General features: G+C 41.4%; 1 protein-coding gene across 6 annotated transcripts in view; it reads left to right on the top strand.

The window, feature by feature from the left end:
- The window catches only part of LOC129816341 (glycerol-3-phosphate dehydrogenase, mitochondrial-like), a 50812-nt gene extending 36232 nt beyond the window's left edge, over positions 1-14580 (top strand). For all 6 annotated transcript variants that reach the window (XM_055870720.1, XM_055870718.1, XM_055870721.1 and 3 more), the window contains 2 exons: positions 658-756; positions 10567-14580. In XM_055870720.1, the coding sequence (XP_055726695.1) occupies positions 658-756; positions 10567-10728 (261 nt within the window). In that variant the 3' untranslated portion in view covers positions 10729-14580. The remainder of the gene's footprint in view (positions 1-657; positions 757-10566) is intronic.
- Positions 14581-19149: the final 4569 nt, after the last annotated feature.

The following is a 19149-nucleotide window of genomic DNA, read 5'->3' as shown; positions in this document are numbered from 1 at the left end:
TAGTAGTAGCAGCAGCAACAGCAGCAGCAGCAGTAGTAGTAGTAGCAGTAGCAGCAGCTCCTGCTGTTAGAATGACGTGTAGTGGAAAACATTCAAGTAGTGTTTGGTTTGAAACCCACTGGGGTATAACTATAGGGAGTATATAAGGTAGGCGCCTGTCATTAATCCCAACCTATTCACATCCATTCCATTGAAAGTGTATGGATTAGCTGTACACAAAGATTCATCTAGCGACAGGCCTCTGCAAGAGACCACTCTCTCTCTCTACTAATTGAGCTGTGGGTTGGCGGTGGGGGATGTGTGGGAGTTTCTGTCAACACAATCGAAATTAAATGTGTTTCATTGCTAGGGAGCAAATACCGGGGTGACATATTCATAAGAAGCCTCATCTCGGAGATGATATGAATATACTGGATAGGTGTCGCTCTGGATATTACTGTAGCTGAAGGGACTTGATGAGACCATGGCTGAGTCCCAAGTGGCACCCTATTCCCTATATAGTGCACTACTTTTGACCAGAGCTCTATGGGGCCCTGGTCAAAAGTGCCATTTGGGACGGCAACCCATGTGGTTCATAGTTCTAGTGTTTGAGATGCGGACTCAGTACCTGCACCAGTTTACTGGGGACTGTTCTAAACTATGTTTCCTTTGTTTCAGAGTATCAATGTCTATATAGATGCACACACCCTCCATGAAATTCTGAATGAAGTTGACCTCAATAAAAACGGACAAGTGGAATTTAATGAATTCTTGCAGGTAGAGTATATTAATTTTGTCTGGTTATAATCATTTTTGTGTTGTTTTGTGTCAAAAATATTTTAAATCCCACCTCAATTTTTGTTGTTGTGTGTATTACATTTTCTTTCCGCTCTCTAAAAAACGATATTTATTTGGTTTTCTAGAGTGTATAATAGTTCATGGTTTGAATAGATGCGTGTGCATGCTTACATGTGCAAGTGCATGCATGTGTGTCTGTTAGAGAGAGTGTGAAGCACACGCGCACACACATGGATGTGCTCCCTCCCTCTCTCCTCTTGACACTGCCAGGCTTCTCCTGCTCGGTGACAATGATGAATGCAGAACATGAGACACATTAATGCAGGGGATTCTGGTCAATGTCAGCCCTTTCTTCACTGTGTCAAGTTAAACAAACAAGATCAAGGCAAAGGGAATGGTAATTATCCCTCAAGAGATAGGAGACGTGCTGTGAAGGCCTGGTTATGGGGGATCCGGCTCCTCTGCCATTCCTAAACATTGTCAGTCTTCCTCTGCCACTCGGGTCACTTCTGATCACCCTGCTCTTAAAAACAATGGTCCATATTCACAAAGCGTCTCAAAATAGAAGTGCTAGTCTAGGACCAACTACCCGCTGTCCATGTCATCTTATTCATTATGATTTAAAGTCAAAAACTGATCCTAGATCAGCACTCCTACTCTTGGACGCTTAATGAATACAGGCCCAATGTAATGTATAGACAACATGCAAATGCTTCCCTCTGATCTGAGACAGAGAGGGAAGCATTTGCATGTTCTCTATACATTACATTGACTTCGCTCGGTGTTTAAGGAGGATTTCATTTGAGGTTGAGGGGGAGTGACCTGTCTGAGCCCTTTGTTTCATGTGTCAGACGTGTGAACATTTTGTGGCGTCTTAAGAGCATATGCACTCTGCTGAAATCCAACTAATTAGGAAGGAATGGATATCTTTACGTTTAGCTGTTATATGAAGGATGAACTTCATCAATGTCTTTTGGATGTTCATTTAGTTAGGAATATGCTGTCTGCATGGAATCAAAGAAAAAATGTTTAACTCTTCAGAAGGAGACAGCCTACCTATCCACTTAGTACTCTTAGACTTGGGCATCTCAGACTGCTGATCTAGGATCAGTTTCACAATGAATAAGATCAACTGGACAGGGGGAACCTGATCCTGATCAGCACATGTCACTCTGTGACATTTCATACATACAGCCCCTGGACCAAATTCAGTGGCTCCAAAAACCTGGTTTAATCTTCATTAGTGTACTTTTTGAGTGGCAGAACCATTTATTTCCTGGGTTTCTGATGGTCTTGGAGTGGAGTCCAGTGGCTGAAGCTGGAGGTTCTGGTTATGGTGGTATTATGGGTAGGCATGGTCTTCCTCACATAAGGCATGAGCTGACTTACAACCAGGATGGCCGGTGAGCTGAACATGTTCTAGCATGATAATGATTGAGCCAGCATACCCCTTTCTGTCTTTCTCTCTCTGTCTTTCTCTCGCTCTCTCTCTTTCTTACTCTCTCTCTTTCTCAATTCAATTCAATTTGCTTTATTGGCATGACGTAACAATGTACATATTGTCAAAGCTTACTTTGGATATTTACAATATTAAGATAATGAGAATCAAAATTGTCAACGGGACAACAGTAACAACAATAACCAAGGGTCAAAATAACCATACATTGAACAATAACAATAAGCATACAGTAGAGGACATGTGCAGGTTGATTGGTCTGTCAGACACTGTCCCTCATCTTATGGCAGGCAGCAATGTAGTGCGCTGCCAACCCACAGCTCTCTGCGTCCTCCCCCAACAGGACTGGTAGCCTATTCTTATCATAGAGGTCTTTGAAACCTTTATATTTTTTACATTTTGTCAGGGAATGCAGCTCCATCTCAGGTTCTGCTGTGATGCAGTGGTTGCACAGCCTTTCCTCTACAGGGAGCTAGGTTTTCTTGTGTCTACCCTTCTCAATGGCAATGCTGTGCTCACTAAGCCTGTATTCTGTTAAGGTTTTTCTAAGGTTTTGATCAATAACCATGGTCAAATAGTTAGCCACGGTGTACTGTCAATTTAGGGCCAGATAGCACTGCATTTTGCTTTGTGCTTGTGCTTGTGTTTCCCAATAAGCAATGTAGTTTTGTTTTGATTGCTTTGTAATTTGTTTTATTCTGATTGATTGGATGTTCTGGTCCTGAGGCCTCTGTGTGTTAGTAGAACAGGTTTGCGAACTCAGCCCCAGGACTAGCTGGATGAGGGGACTCTTTTCTTTGTTCAGCTCTTGGCATTGCAGGGCTTGGTTATGATATGGGAGGGGGTCACTGTATTTTAGATGTTTCCAAAATGTAATTGCTCTTTTTTGAGTTTTTATTATTAGTGGATATTGGCCTAATTCTGCCCTGCATGCGTTGTTTGTAGTGTTCCTCTGGACATGTAGGAGAATCTTACAGAACTCTGCATGCAGGGTTTCAATGGGGTGTTTGTAGTGTTCCTCTGGACTTGTAGGAGAATCTTACAGAACTCTGCATGCAGGGTTTCAATGGGGTGTTTGTCCCATTTGGTGAAATCTTGTTTTGCAAGTGGACCCCACACCTCACTGGCATAAAGTGCAATTGGTTCAATGACACATTCAAATAGTTTTAGCCAAATTTTAATAGGTATTTCAATTTGAATTTGTTTTTTAATGGCGTATAATGTCCTGGCGTGCTTTCTCTCTCAGTTCATTCACTGCATCATTAAGGTGTCCAGTTGAGCTTTAAGTGATTGTAGTGTGTGCAGTACTCTATATATTTTGTACCAATTGAGAACTTAGTCTAATTCCCTGAGATCTGGATATTCTCTGGAAAATCATTATTTTAGTATTTTTGGCGTTTACTGCCAGGGCCCAGGTCTGGCAGTACTGCTCTAGCAGGTCCAGGCTCTGCTGTAGGCCATGTGCTGAGGGTGACAGCAGGCATAGGTCATCTGCGAAGAGTAGGCATTTAACCTCTGAATTGTGGAGACTAACACCAGGGGCTGTGGATTTTTCTAGAATAGTGGCTAATTCGTTGATGTAAATATTGAAGAGTACAGGGCTCAGATAGCATCCCTGGCGAAGGCCCTGCCCCTGGTTAAAGAATTCTGTTCTTTTCTTGCCAATTTTAAAGCTACACGTATTACATGTATACATTGATTTAATTATGTCATATGTTTTACCCCCTACACCACTTTCAATAACATAACAGTCCTGTATGCCAAATAAAATCAAATGCTTTTTTGGAAGTCGATAAAGCAAGATTATATTTTGGTATTATTTTGGTGGACATATTTATCTATCAGGGTGTGTAGGGTGTAAATATGATCAGTCGTGCGATGTTTTGGTAAGTCGTGCTTATTAAGGAAGTTTAGAACTCTTACATTTATAATACCACCGAAAACCTTCCCCAGGTTACTGTTCAAACAAATGCCTCTGTAATTGTTAGGGTCAAATTTGTCTCCATTCTTAAAGATTGGGGTTATGAGTTCTTGATTCCAGATGTCAGGGAAATAACACTCAGGATCAAATTAAACAGTTTTAATATAGCCAATTGAAACTTTGCACTAGTGACTTTGAGCATCTCATTTAGGATGCCATCAGGTCCGCATGCTTTTTAAAAAATTTGAGGGCCTGAAGTTTCTTATAGAGGTCCTGGTCAGTAATTGGGGAGTCCAATGGATTTTTCTTGTCCTTTATAGCTTTTTCTAATCCATTCAATTTCTCATGATTTTGGCATTGCTCTGCGTTTGTGTCAATTTGAACGGTGTTGTAGAGTGTTTTAAAATGGATGTCCATATGTCACCATTTTGTATCGCTCATTCCTCTTGTTTCAAATATTTTTTTTTTCTACAGTTTTGCCAGAAGTTGTTTGTGTTTATGGACTCCTCAATTAGTGTCAGCTGCTTGCTGTTGTACTGTGCTTTTTTGGTTCTGAGTGTACGTTTATAGAGTTTTAAAGTCTCACAGTAATGAAGGCGTAATTAACCATTATTTGGGTCTCTGTGCTTTTGGTTGGATAGTGTTCTAAGTTTTTTCCTTATAATTGTACAATCAGCATCAATCCAGTTGTCATCTGTGGTCTTTTTTGTTTAGTTTTTTTGATCAATTTCAGTTGTGCTTCTTTTGCTGTTTGCCTGAATATATAGTTGATGTTTTTTACTGCTAGATTGATGCCTTCTTTACTGTGAGTGAATGTGGTATCCAGAAAGTTATCTAAGAGTGTTTTGATATTTTGGTTACACATTTCTTCCTGGTATTCTTCTGTGCTGTTTTGGGCCCATCTGTCTGAATTTCTGATGTTGTATAGCTTACTGGGCTGTGAATGTGTGGTTGTTTCCATGTCTGTTCTTTTGAGGAACAACGTCATTTGGCTGTGATCAGACAGAGGTGTTAGCGGCTTGACAATGAATGAGCTGAGAGAGAAAGGGTCAATGTCTGTAATCATATAGTCTACTGTGCTGTGGCCAAGAGGTGAGCAATACAGTCGTGGCCAAAAGTTTTGAGAATGACACAAACATTCATTTTCACAAAGTTTGCTGCTTCAGTGTCTTTAGATATTTTTGTCAGATGTTACTATGGAATACTGAAGTATAATTACAAGCATTTCATAAGAATCAAAGGCTTTTATTGACAATTACATGAAGTTGATGCAAAGAGTCAATATTTGCAGTGTTGACCCTTCTTTTTCAAGACCTGCAATCCGCCCTGGCATTCTCTCAATTAACTTCTGGGCCACATCCTGACTGATGGCAGCCCATTCTTGCATAATCAATGCTTGGAGTTTGTCAGAATTTGTGAATTTTTGTTTGTCCACCCGCCTCTTGAGGATTGACCACAAGTTCTCAATGGGATTAAGGTCTGGGGAGTTTCCTGGCCATGGACCCAAAATATCGATGTTTTGTTCACCAAGCCACTTAGTTATCACTTTTGCCTTATGGCAAGGTGCTCCATCATGCTGGAAAAGGCATTGTTCGTCACCAAACTGATCCTGGATGGTTGGGAGAAGTTGCTCTCGGAGGATGTGTTGGTCCCATTCTTTATTCATGGCTGTTCTTAGGCAAAATTGTGAGTGAGCCCACTCCCTTGGCTGAGAAGCAACCCCACACATGAATGGTCTCAGGATGCTTTACTGTTGGCATGACACAGGAATGATGGTAGTGCTCACCTTGTCTTCTCAGGACAAGCTTTTTTCCGGATTCCCCAAACAATTGGAAAGGGGATTCATCAGAGAAAATGACTTTACCCCAGTCCTCAGCAGTCCAATCCCTGTACCTTTTGCAGAATATCAGTCTGTCCCTGATGTTTTTCCTGAAGAGAAGTGGCTTCTTTGCTGCCCTTCTTGACACCAGGCCATCCTCCAAAAGTCTTCATCTCACTGTGCGTGCAGATGCACTCACACCTGCCTGCTGCCATTACTGAGCAAGCTCTGTACTGGTGGTGCCCCGAATCCCGCAGCTGAATCAACTTTAGGAGATGGTCCTGGCGCTTTCTGGACTTTCTTGGGTGCCCTGAAGCCTTCTTCACAACAATTGAACCGCTCCCCTTGAAGTTCTTGATGATCCGATAAATGGTTGATTTAGGTGCAATCTTACAGCAATATCCTTGCCTGTGAAGCCCTTTATGTGCAAAGCAATAATGACGGCACATGTTTCCTTGCAGGTAACCATGGATGACAGAGGAAGAACAATAATTCCAAGCACCACCCTCCTTTTGAAGCTTCCAGTCTGTTATTCAAACTCAATCAGCATGACAGAGTGATCTCCAGCCTTGTCCTCGTCAACACTCACACCTGTGTTAACAAGAGATTCACTGACATGATGTCAGCTGGTCCTTTTGTGGCAGGGCTAAAATGCAGTGGAAATGCTTTTTGGGGATTCAGTTCATTTGCATGGCAAAGAGGGACTTTGCAATTAATTGCAATTCATCTGATCACTCTTCATAACATTCTGGAGTATATGCAAATTGCCATCATACAAACTGAGGCAGCAGACTTTGTGAAAATTAATATTTGTCATTCTCAAAACTTTTGGCCACGACTGTAGGTGAATCTCCCCAAAGTCCCCCCCCCACCCCCCCGTAACCTACTATTGACAAATTACAGACCCAGGCTTCTACAGAGCTGCAACAGTTCCCTTCCGTTTTTGTTGATGGTGCTGTCACTGTTGTTTCTATGGGGGAGATTAAGGCAGTTAGAAACAGTATGGCCTGTAATAAAGCTGTCCCCTCATGTGGTCGTTAGATCAGGTAGTGTTCCTGTGCGCGCATGTGTCCCCACAGATTTCCCTGGGCCTGGAAATGGCACATCTCTTCCTCAAGGGTGGGGAAGGTCTCCTCTGAGTAATATGGGGATTCTGAGGGGGGGATATACAGTTGAAGTCGGAAGTTTACATACACCTTAAACTGAGTTTAAATGTATTTGTTTTTCACAATTCCTGACATTTAATCCTAGTAAAAATTCCCTGTCTTAGGTCAGTTAGGATCACCACTTTATTTTAATAATTTGAAATGTCAGAATAATAGTTGAGAGAATGATTTCTTTCAGCTTTTATTTTTTCATCACATTCCCAGTGGGTCAGAAGTTTACATACACTCAATTAGTAATTGGTAGCATTGCCTTTAAATTGTTTAACTTGGGTCAAACGTTTCGGGTAGCCTTCCACAAGCTTCCCACAATAAGTTGGGTGAATTTTGTCCCATTCCTCTAGACAGAGCTGGTGTAACTGAGTCAGGTTTGTAGGCCTCCTTGCTCGCACATGTTTTTTCAGTTCTGCCCACACATTTTCTATAGCATTGAGGTCAGGGCTTTGTGATGGCCACTCCTTGCCTTTTTGTCCTTAACCTGTTAAAGCTGGGGGCGCTGTTGTCACTATTTATGGTAATCGTGTAATTTTTGAAACGGCTTCCTACAAAATTCTTGATCGTACAATATGCATATTATTATTATTATTGGATAGAAAACAGTCTATAGTTTCTATAGGAGTTGAAATTTTGTCTCTAAGTGGAACAGAACCCATTCTACAGCAATTTCCCTGACATGGAGTCAGATTTCAGAAATTTTGGCCACTGTTCTGGAGTCAGTTTTAAGGCCAATGTTATTCCTATGAGTATACGGACACTGCTTACGTCTTCCCCTGGATGCCTTTACGTGATGACGATTTGAATGGGGTCGATTGCGCAATCACAGGCACTATAAATTAAAAAACCCTGTAGCTAGGAACTCTTTCCCAGCTGCGTCATGCGCGTGGAGGACATCGACCTGCACTTGTTCCAAGCATTAGTTTAGGGAGTAATCTTTCTCAGGTCATGTTTCTACTCGTTATAGGAGTTAAAAATATCATAAGGTAGTTAATTTAAAGCGTTTTATAGCAATTTATATCCGTTTAGTGCGATTTTGGGACATTTATTTCTGAGACGCTGTGAATCTCTGGGCACGCTTCCAGTTCATCCCGAACGCAGTTGGCATTTCCACATGGCAAGAGGACAGCTTTCCACCAAAAGACGATTAGACCCAAGAAAGGATCCTTTGCCCAAGATACTGATGGAAGAACAGCTCAAAGTAGTAAATTTTTATTATGATAAATCGTGTTTCTGTCGAAAAATGTTAGTGGCTTAGGACGCCATCTTGTTTGACGTAGCTTCGCTTGGCGCAAACTGTATTGAAAGTAAGGATAATTTAAAAAATGTAATTCCGTGATTGTATTAAGAATTAAATTGTCTATCAATCGCTGTCCACCCTATATTTTTTAGTCACGTTTATGAGTATTTATGTATACGAGTAGATCACTGTCTAATATGGCGCACGGACATTTTCTCACCAGCTGGGCTACATTTCCCATTGTATAACCATGATTTTGGTGGCTAAATATGCACATTTTCGAACAAACTGTATATGTATGTTGTAATGTGATGTTACAGGGGTGTCATCTGAAGAATTCTGAGAAGGTTAGTGAAAAAAATAATATATTTTGGCGATGTTTACGTTATCGCTCTCTTTGGCTAGAATCAATGCTGGGGTAATGTTTGCACATGTGCTATGCTAATATAACGATTTATTGTGTTTTCGCTGTAAGACACTTAGAAAATCTGAAATATTGTCTGTATTCACAGGATCTGTGTCTTTCAATTAGTGTATGCTGTGTATTTTTACGAAATGTTTGATGATTAGTAGTTAGGTAAACACGTTGCTCATTGTAATTATTCTAGTCCATTTGTGACGGTGGGTGCAATTGTAAACTATGCCATCTACCTGAAATATGCACATTTTTCTAACAAAACCTATCCCATACCATAAATATGTTGTCAGACTGTCATCTGATGAGTTTTTTTCTTGGTTAGGGGCTATAAATATCTTAGTTTAGCCGAATTGGTGATAGCTATTGGTGTTGGTGGACAAATAAAAGATGGTGGATTATGCTAATGTGTTTTTAGGTAATAGATTTACATCTTTACATATTGTGTCTTCCCTGTAAAACATTTTAAAAATCGGACATGTTGGCTGGATTCACAAGATCTGTGTCTTTCATTAGCTGTATCGGACTTTAATGTGTGAAAGTTAAATATTTAAAAAAAATATATTTTTTTTGAATTTCGCGGCTCTGCCTTTTCAGTGGGGGTGGGGGGGGTGTGCCGCTAGCGGCACCCTAGTCCTAGACAGGTTAAGCCATTTTGCCACAACTTTGGAAGTATGCTTGGGGTCATTGTCAATTTGGAAGACCCATTCGCGGCCAAGCTTTAACTTCCTGACTGATGTCTTGAGATGTTGCTTCAATATATCCACATAATTTTCCATCCTCATGATGCAATCTATTTTGTGAAGTGCACCAGTTCCTCCTGCAGCAAAGCACCCCCACAACATGATGCTGCCACCCCCGTGCTTTACGGTTGGGATGGTGTTCTTCAGCTTGCAAGCGTCCCCCTTTTCCCTCCAAACATAACGATGGTCATTATGGCCAAACAGTTCTATTTTTGGTTCATCAGACCAGAGGACATTTCTCCAAAAAGTACGATCTTTGTCCCCATGTGCAGTTGCAAACCGTAGTCTGGCTTTTTATGGAGGTTTTGGAGCAGTGGCTTCTTCCTTGATGAGCGGCCTTTCAGGTTATGTCGATATAGCACTCGTTTTACTGTGGATATAGATACTTTTGTACCAGTTTCCTCCAGCATCTTCACAAGGTCTTTTGCTGTTGTTCTGGGATTGATTTGCACTTTTCGCACCAAAGTATGTTAATCTCTAGGAGACAGAATGCATCTCCTTCCTGATCGGTATGATGGTTGCGTGGTCCCATGGTGTTTATACTTGTGTACTATTGTTTGTATTGTTTGTACTATTGTTTGCTCCCAAGGATAAACCAGACTTGTGGAGGTCTACAATTTTTTTTCTGAGGTCTTGGCTGATTTCTTTTGATTTTCCCATGATGTCAAGCAAAGAGGCACTGAGTTTGAAGGTAGGCCTTGAAATACATCAAGGGGAAAACACCTCCAGTTGACTCAAATTATGTCAATTAGCATATCAGAAGCTTCTAAAGCCATGACATCATTTTCTGGAGTTTTCCAAGCTGTTTAAAGGCACAGTCAACTTAGTGTATGTAAACTTCTTACCCACTGGAATTGTGAGACAGTGAATTATAAGTGAAATAATCTGTCTGTAAACAATTGTTGGAAAAATTCCAACAATTGAGTTTTAATTGTGGAGTTTTAATGACTCCAACCTAAGTGTATGTAAACTTCCGACTTCAACTGTATAAGGATTTAAACGTTTTTAAATGGTCCTGCTGCTGTGTCTTGTCTTCAGTTAATGAGTGCTGTGAAGAAGGGCCAGGTGTCGGCCAACCGTCTGGCCATACTGATGAAGACGGCTGAACAGAGCCTGGACCAGACAGAGCCCCTCGAGCAAAGGGAACCTGTCGACCAGAGGAAGCCCGTGTCGGTGGACCGTAGCGGGGGAGGAGTGTGAGACTTAGCCCCCCTAGCCCTGGTACTTCCTCCGGACGATCCTCGTCACACAACCCTGGGGCCGTATGTATTGCACCTCAAAGTATGAGTGCCGATTTAGGATCAGTTTTGCGTTCTAGATCACAACAAATAAGGTTATATGAACCTGATCCTAGATCAGCGCTCCTACTCAGAGATGCTTGATGCATACGGCCCTGCTCCAGCCTGGTCGCCACAGATCTATGTGCTTTAACCAACCCGTCTGACTTGTATGTTGCCATGGTCATGTCATGTGATATCATATCATAGATGTGATGTATGACATGACAACGGAAGTCACAAGGGTTGGCTAAAGCTCATATGGTGTTGTTTACAGACCTGGACAACCCAAAGGTACGAAGCTCATTATCTTATGTCTTCCATGGGAGTTGTTCTACTGATACAGGCTCGTGTTCTATCACTGCATCAACACACATGTAGCCAATGCCTCGTCTTGAATCGTACAAACCTGCTTCCATATTTATTGAGATATTTATTGAGATATGAAATGAGTAATTATTGGGACACTGTTGTTTATTTCAATGTATTTATTTCAATGTATTTATTTATTATTTGTTTTTACACATTTCAACAACAAATTCATAGTGTATGATGTTAGTGTTGTTTTTAACATTGCCCGAGAGCGTACAACTGAATGTTGGAAACAATGCAGAGTGATATGCAACGTACGTCGACGACTTGAATTGCACTCATTGTGGTCTTTTTCAAAAAGGGTTTTGTTGTGTACTGTACTCCTGTGCCATTTTATACATTTTCGATACTGACAATCTAAAGGGAGGCATTTTCTACAAATAATGTTTGCTGGATGTTGTGAGTTTTGACCGCACTTTCAGCAAACTTCTATGGTCCACATTAAGTAATGCAATTTAACTGTTCTATTCAATGCAAGGCTTAATTGGAAAACGCTAGCATTTTTCACTCACTGCCATTTACATCTATATTTTATCCCTTTCAAATGGACTCTAAATGCTAGATATTTATTATATTAATTTAGTCGACGTCAAATGAGATACAAATCAACAGTAAGCATCTTTAAATATTCCACAGTAGGTGCATGTGATTGGTTCCTGGAAACATTATTGTCTTGCATGATTTTATTATGCTGAATGGGATTAAGTGTTGTATTTGATGCTGGCTTTTAATTTCTGTATCTGTCTGTGCACTTGGTGTTTTTATGACTATTCATTTATTACTTATGGTTTGTCTGGTTAGCCACTTGCATTTATAGAGTAATAAGGGAATGTATTTAATGTGCCTTGCTATCAGATCCAGTGCGAATTGAGAGCATGAATCAACAGAGCTGATTAAACCATACTCTTCCTGGCTTTTAAGCATGCTTAATTTCACAGTAAACTATAAATAAAGCAATTATTTTCTCATGCACACTGTTAAAGTACAAAATGTAATGTGTTTGCCCCTAGTACAACAATTATGTATGAGGGCAGTTTCAAAGAGTTACATCTCTAGCTATCAGTTCTTAATGAATCCACTTTGAAAGTTGACCAGGGAGCACGAGACCAATTCACTGAAACCATGGCTGTTGTTGTTCTTTTCATTTGTTTGAATAAAACTCACATTATTAGCTAATTGGTTTTAGAATACATTGATGGGAAATGTAAGGGTTAAATGTAGGGAGTTATAATACATATTTATGCCGGGCTTAGTCTTCAGATTGTTTCTCACCAGCCATAGGGGTGTTATGCAACTCCTCAAAAGGACAACACCAGTGATATTCTCAGTACATAGTACTTGGGAGGGCTTATCCATTCTTCTACTGCCCGCTCCAGCACTAGGATACTTGATGTATGATTTGGATTTAGTCTTTTATTTGGATGGTAGGATGTGGCCAATTGTTGTTCTAATGCAGTTGGGTGAAGTTTTTGTCTTCCTTCTGACAAAAGCAATGGAATGTACATTTTGTTGCTGCATGAAGCGACCGCTTTCAGCAATAAGTATTAATAGAGTACCAGTTGAAAGTTTTAGAACACCTACTCATTCAAGGGTTTTTCTTTATTTTTACTATTTTCTACAATGGTAGAATAATAGTGAAGACATCAAAACTAGGAAATAATACATATGGAATCATGTAGTAACCAAAAAAAGTGTTAAAACTTCTTCGGGATCGGTGTCCCTTCCACTTGATGGTTGAGCTCACGTAGGCTAATGCGATTAGCATGAGGTTGTAAGTAACAAGAACATTTCCCAGGACATAGACATATAAGGATATTGGCAGAAAGCTTACATTCTTGTTTACAGTAGCTCTTACAGTAAAATACTACCATGCTGTTGTTTGAGGAGAGTGCACAATTTTGAACATGAAAAGTTATTAATAAACAAATTAGGCACATTTCAGCAGTCTTGACACAACATTTTGAACAGAAATACAATGGTTCATTGGATCAGTCTAAAACGTTGCAAATTCGCTGCTGCCATCTACTGGCCAAAATCTAAATTGCACCTGGGCTGAAATAATACATTATGGCCTTTCTCTTGCAATTCAAAGATGATGGTCCCAAAAAAATACAAAATATATATTTTTTCTTTTTTATTATCTTTTACCAGATCTATTGTGTTATTCTCCTACATTCCTTTCACATTCTAAAAACGTCTAAGTGTTGCCTTTCAAATGGTACCAAGAATATGCATATCCGTCATTTTAGGCGAATATTTAAAAAAAGAGGTTATTAAAACAAACAAAATATATTTTAGATTTGAGATTATTCTAAGTAGACACCTTTTGCCTTGATGACAGCTTTGCACACGCTTGGCATTCTTTCAACCATCTTCATGAGGTAGTCACCTGGAATGCATTTCAATTAACAGGTGTGCCTTGCCTCTCAGATTGCAGCCCAAATAAATGCAAAAACATCTCAAAATCAACTGTTTAGAGGGGAGTGCGTGAATCAGGCCTTCATGTTCGAATTGCTGCAAAGAAACCACTATTAAAGGACACCAATCATTTGGTCTGATTAGTCCAAATTTGAGATCTTTGGTTCCAACCGCCGTATCTTTGCGAGACGCAGAGTAGCTGAACGGATGATTTCCGCATGTGTGTTTCCCACCATGGAGCATGGAGGAGGAGGTGTGATGGTGTGGGGCGTGCTTCGCTGGTGACACTGTCATGATTTATTTAGAATTCAAGGCACACTTAAACAGCATGGCTCCCACAGCATTCTGCAGCGATACGCCATCCCATCTGGTTTGCGCTTAGTGGGACTATCATTTGTTTTTCAACAAGACAATGACCCAACACACCTCCAGGCTGTATATGGGCTATTTGACAAAGAAGTCGAGTGATGGGGTGCTCCATCAGATGACTTGACCTCCACAATCACCCGATTGAGATGGTTTGGGCTGACTTGGACCACAGAGCAATTGCTCAGAATATGTGGGAACTCCTTCAAGACTGATGGAAAAGCATTCCAGGTGAAGCTGGTTGAGGGAATGCCAAGAGTGTGCAAAGCTGTCATCAAGGCAAAGGGTGGCTACTTTAAAGATTCTCAAATATAAAATATATTTTTATTTGTTTAACACTTCTTTGGTTACTACGTGATTCCATATGTGTTATTTCGTAGTTTTGATGTCTCCACTATTATTCCACAATGTAGAGTAGTGAAATTAAAGAAAAAGTCTTGAATGAGTAGGTGTGTCCAAAACTTTTGACTGGTACTGTAAAAGATGCAGGTAAGTTCATCAGTATTGAACTCCAACAGTTATGTCTGCATTTCTTGTATTTATTTTTTTGTGAACATTGTTTTTATCGAGTCACTTAATCATTACAATGAATGTGAAATATTAAAATTGTTCAAAAATCTTTTGCCTGTATTTCTGACAATATTTTCTGCATCACCTGCTTTTAACAGTAACATTCCTCTGTTTCAACAGGAACAGGCGTGTCTCCCCAGCAAAATTAAATTAGTTCTGTGAAAGTTCCCAGAACATTTGTTAGGTCGAGGCAAATGTCCTCATAACACAAAAACTGTCCAGTCATGTTGATGATTATAGCATGCTTATATAAAACATTTGCCTGATGTTGCAAGAATGTTCCTAGAACACATTTAATCTCTTTAAATGTTCCCAGAATGTTTCATATAGTTGTGGGAACAGTGTCTTTAGTTAACACTCTTAGTTCTCTGCCCCCTGGTGGTCAAGATTGTAAATGCATCTCTCATCTGGCATTGTTCCTATTACTTTGAAAACAGTGACTATAACTCCCATACTGAAGATACAGAGCCTGGACACTGAGCTCCTCACCAACTACAGGCCTATCTCAAACCTCCCCTTCCTCGCCAAAGTGCTTGAAGGGTGGTAGCATCACAACTCCAACAACACAGCTTTTTGAACCCCTCCAGTCGGGTTTCCGGGCCATGCATAGCACTAAAACGGACTTTTAATATTTCACATTCATTGTGCTGCTGATGCTGGGAACATCTCTATCCTCATTCTCCTGGGCCTGTCTGCAGCATTTGACACTGTCATCAGATTTTAACTGACCGCAGGGAGAGGCTTCTTGGAGTTTCCTGAACACTTCTTGCCTGGTTCCACTTCTAACTATCTGATAGACAACAGTTTGTCTCCGTTGGCAACTGCAGGTCTGCTTCAAACCCTGTATCACAACGTATCCCACAAGAGTCAGTGTTAGGTCCATTACTATTTAGTATTTACATGCTACCACTTGGTCAGATCGTCCATTAATTTGGACACAGATTTCACTGTTATGCAGATGACACCCATCTACATCCACACAAAACCCAATTCCCTCTGCACCATCCACTCCAACTCCACAGTCAGGAACCTTGGTGTTACATTTGATCCCACTCTGTCATTTCAACCCCACATCTGAAACATCACCAACAGCTTACGACTCACACCCTCTCTCACTGACCCCACTGCTGAAACCCTCATTCAACCCTCATTGGGGCAGCAGGTAGCCTAGTGGTTAGAGCATTGGGCCAGTACCCGAAAGGTTGCTGTATTGAATCCCCGAGCTGACACGGTAAAAATCTGTTGTTCTGCACCTGAACAGGGTAGGTAACCCACTGTTCCCCGGTAGGCCGTCATTGTAAATAAGAATTTGTTCTTAACTGACTTGCTTAGTTAAATTATTTTTGTTGTCGTGTCTGGAGTACTGTAGCACCATTCTCTACGAACTCCCCGCCAAAACACTGGACAGACTTCAACACATTCAAAAGTCAGCTGCACAAGTCCTCACACACACTAGACATTGGGACCACATCACCTCGACCCTCATCAAACTCCACTGGCTCCCAGTTCAATACAGGATCATCTTCAAATTGCTCATGCTCACCTATAAAGCACTCAATTGACTGGCTCCCACATACCTTACTGACCTCCTACACCCCTACACTCCCACCTCTTTACTGTGCTCCTCTCACACTGGCCTCCACCATCCCTCGCACCAGGCTCCGCTCAATTGAAGACCGGGCTTTTGGCAGTACAGCTCCCCAACTCTGGAATTCCCTCCATCTCCATGTCAGAACCCCACAATCCATACACATATTATATCCTTCTGATTCCTGCTTACAAGCAAAAATTAAAGCAGGAAGCACCAGTGACTCAGTCAATAAAAAAAGTGGTCAGATGAAGCAGATGCTAAGCTTCAGGACTGTTTTGCTAGCACAGACTGGAATATGTTCCGGGATTCTTCCGATGGCATTGAGGAGTATGCCACATCAGTCACTGGCTTCAATAAGTGCATCGATGACGTCTTCCCCACAGTGACTGTACGTACATACCCCAACCAGAAGCCATGGATTACAGGCAACATCCACACTGAGGTAAAAGGTAGAGCTGCCGCTTTCAAGGAGCGGGACTCTAACCCGAAAGCTTATAAGAAATCCTGCTATGCCCTCCGACGAACCATCAAACAGGCAAAGCATCAATACAGGACTAAGATCGAATCGTACTACACCGAAACATGCATGAGAGCATCAGCTGTTCTGGACAACCTTGTGATCACGCTCTCTGCAGCCGATGTGAGAAAGACCTTTAAACAGGTTAACATTCAAAAGGCCGCAGGGCCAGATGGATTACCAGGACGTGTGCTCCGAGCATGCGCTAACCAACTGGCAAGTGTCTTCACTGACATTTTCAACCTCTCCCTGTCTGAGTCTGTAATACCAACATGTTTCAAGCAGACCACCATAGTCTCAAGAACAAGAACACTAAGGTAACCTGCCTAATTACTACCGACCCGTAGCACTCACGTCTGTAGCCATGAAGTGCTTTGAAAGGCTGGTCATTGCTCACATCAACACTGTTATCCCAGAAACCCTAGACCCACTCCAATTTGCATACTGCTCCAACAGATCCCGTATGATGCAATCTCTATTGCACTCCACACTGCCCTTCACACCTGGACAAAAGGAACACCTACGTGAGAATGCTATTCATTGACTACAGCTCAGTGTTCAACACCATAGTGCCCTCAAAGCTCTTCACTAAGCAAATGACCCTGGGACTAAACACCTCTCTCTGTTAACTGGATCCTGGACTTCCTGATGGGCCACCCCCAGGTAGTAAGGGTAGGTAACAACACATCCGCCACGCTGATCCTCAACACGGGAACCCCTCAGGGGTGCATGCTCAGTTCCCTCCTGTACTCCCTGTTCACTCATGACTGCACAGCCAGGCACGACTTCAATAGCGAGACAGCCTATATGGAGGAGGTCAGAGACCTGATCGTGTGGTGCAAGGACAACAACCTCTCCCTCAACGTGATCAAGACGAAGGAGATTATTGTGGACTACGGGAAAAGGAGGACCGAGCACGCCCCCATTCTCATCGACGGGGCTGTAGTGGAGCAGGTTGAGAGCTTGATTCCTTGGCGCCCACATCACCAACAAACTAACATGGTCCAAGCAAACCAAGACAGTCGTGAAGAGGGTACGACAAAACCTATTCCCCCTCAGGAGACTGAAAAGATTTGGCATGGGTCCTCAGATCCTCAAAAGGTTCTATAGCTGCACCATCGAGAGCTGCCTGGTATGACAACTGCTCGGAGGGTAAGGGCTAGGGTCATTCCCCCCAGAAATGTCCGGGAACTTGCGGGTGCCTTGGTGGAAGAGTGCGGTAACATCTCACAGCAAGAACAGCCTCCGACTGCAAGGCACTACAGAGGGTAGTGCGTACGGCCCAGTACATCACTGGGGCCAAGCTTCCTGCCATCCAGGACCTCTATTCTTTGGGGTGTCAGAGGAAGGCCCTAAAAATTGTCAGATACTCCAGGCACCGTAGTCATAGACTGTTCTCTCTGCTACCACACGGCAAACGGTACCAGAGCGCCAAGTCGAGGTCCAAGAGGATTCTAAACAGCTTCTACCCCTAAGCCATAAGACTCCTGAATATCTAATCAAATGGCTACCCAGACTATTTACATTGCCTCCCCCTCTCTCCTTTACGCTGCTGCTACTCTCTGTTATTATATATACATAGTCACTTTAATAACTCTACCGACATGTACATATTACCTCAATTATCTCGACGAAACGGTGACCCCGCACATTGACTCTGTCCCGTTTCCCCCTGTATATAGCCTCGCTATTGATATTTTACTGCTGCTTATTAATTATTTATTACTTTTATTTCTTATTTTTGGGGGGGCATTTTTCTTAAAACTGCATTGTTGGTTAAGGGCTTGTAAGTGAGCATTTCCCTGTAAGGTCTACACCTAATGTATTAGGTGCATGTGACAAATACACTTTGATTTGATTTGATTTGATAAAGTCCACACTCAAGGCATGCCTCTTCACACATGCTTAGCCGGATTCTCTGTTGTTTTAGCTTTTATCCTCTGTCTAACTTGACTTCCATGGCTAGTCTGTCATCATCTTCAGTGTACTTTTATATACTTACTTATTTAATCTGAGTTTATTTATTTTGAACTTGCTGATTTTCTTGTGTATGTACAGTAACTTTGGGTGTCATGAAAAGCGCTATGTATTATTATAATTAGAACATTGGAGGAACATCACAAAAGATTAGTTCCCAAAACACAAAAACTGTCCAGTTGTGCGGATGATTCTACAATGTTTCTTTTAGGGTGCAAAAAACAGTCACCTGATGTTACAATAACATTCCCAGAACACATTTGTCTGCTCTTAAAACCTTTGTTCTGGGAACGTTCTTGTAACATCAGATTAATGATTTTTTTCAGCCTAAAATAAACATTGTAGAATCATCCGCACAACATGACAGTTTTTGTGTTTTGAGAACATATTCCCACAACCTAATGAAACATTTTAAACTCAGCTAAAAAAGAAACGGCCCTTTTTCAGCACACTGTCTTTCAAAGATAATTCGTAAAAATCCAAATAACTTCACAGATCTTCATTGTAAAGGGTTTAAACACTGTTTGCCATGC

The sequence above is a fragment of the Salvelinus fontinalis genome, chromosome 19 (assembly GCF_029448725.1).
Source record: "Salvelinus fontinalis isolate EN_2023a chromosome 19, ASM2944872v1, whole genome shotgun sequence".
Classification (NCBI taxonomy): Eukaryota; Metazoa; Chordata; class Actinopteri; order Salmoniformes; family Salmonidae; genus Salvelinus; species Salvelinus fontinalis.
Note: the sequence above shows the minus strand (reverse complement) of the source record. Positions and strands in the feature narration are given on the sequence as shown.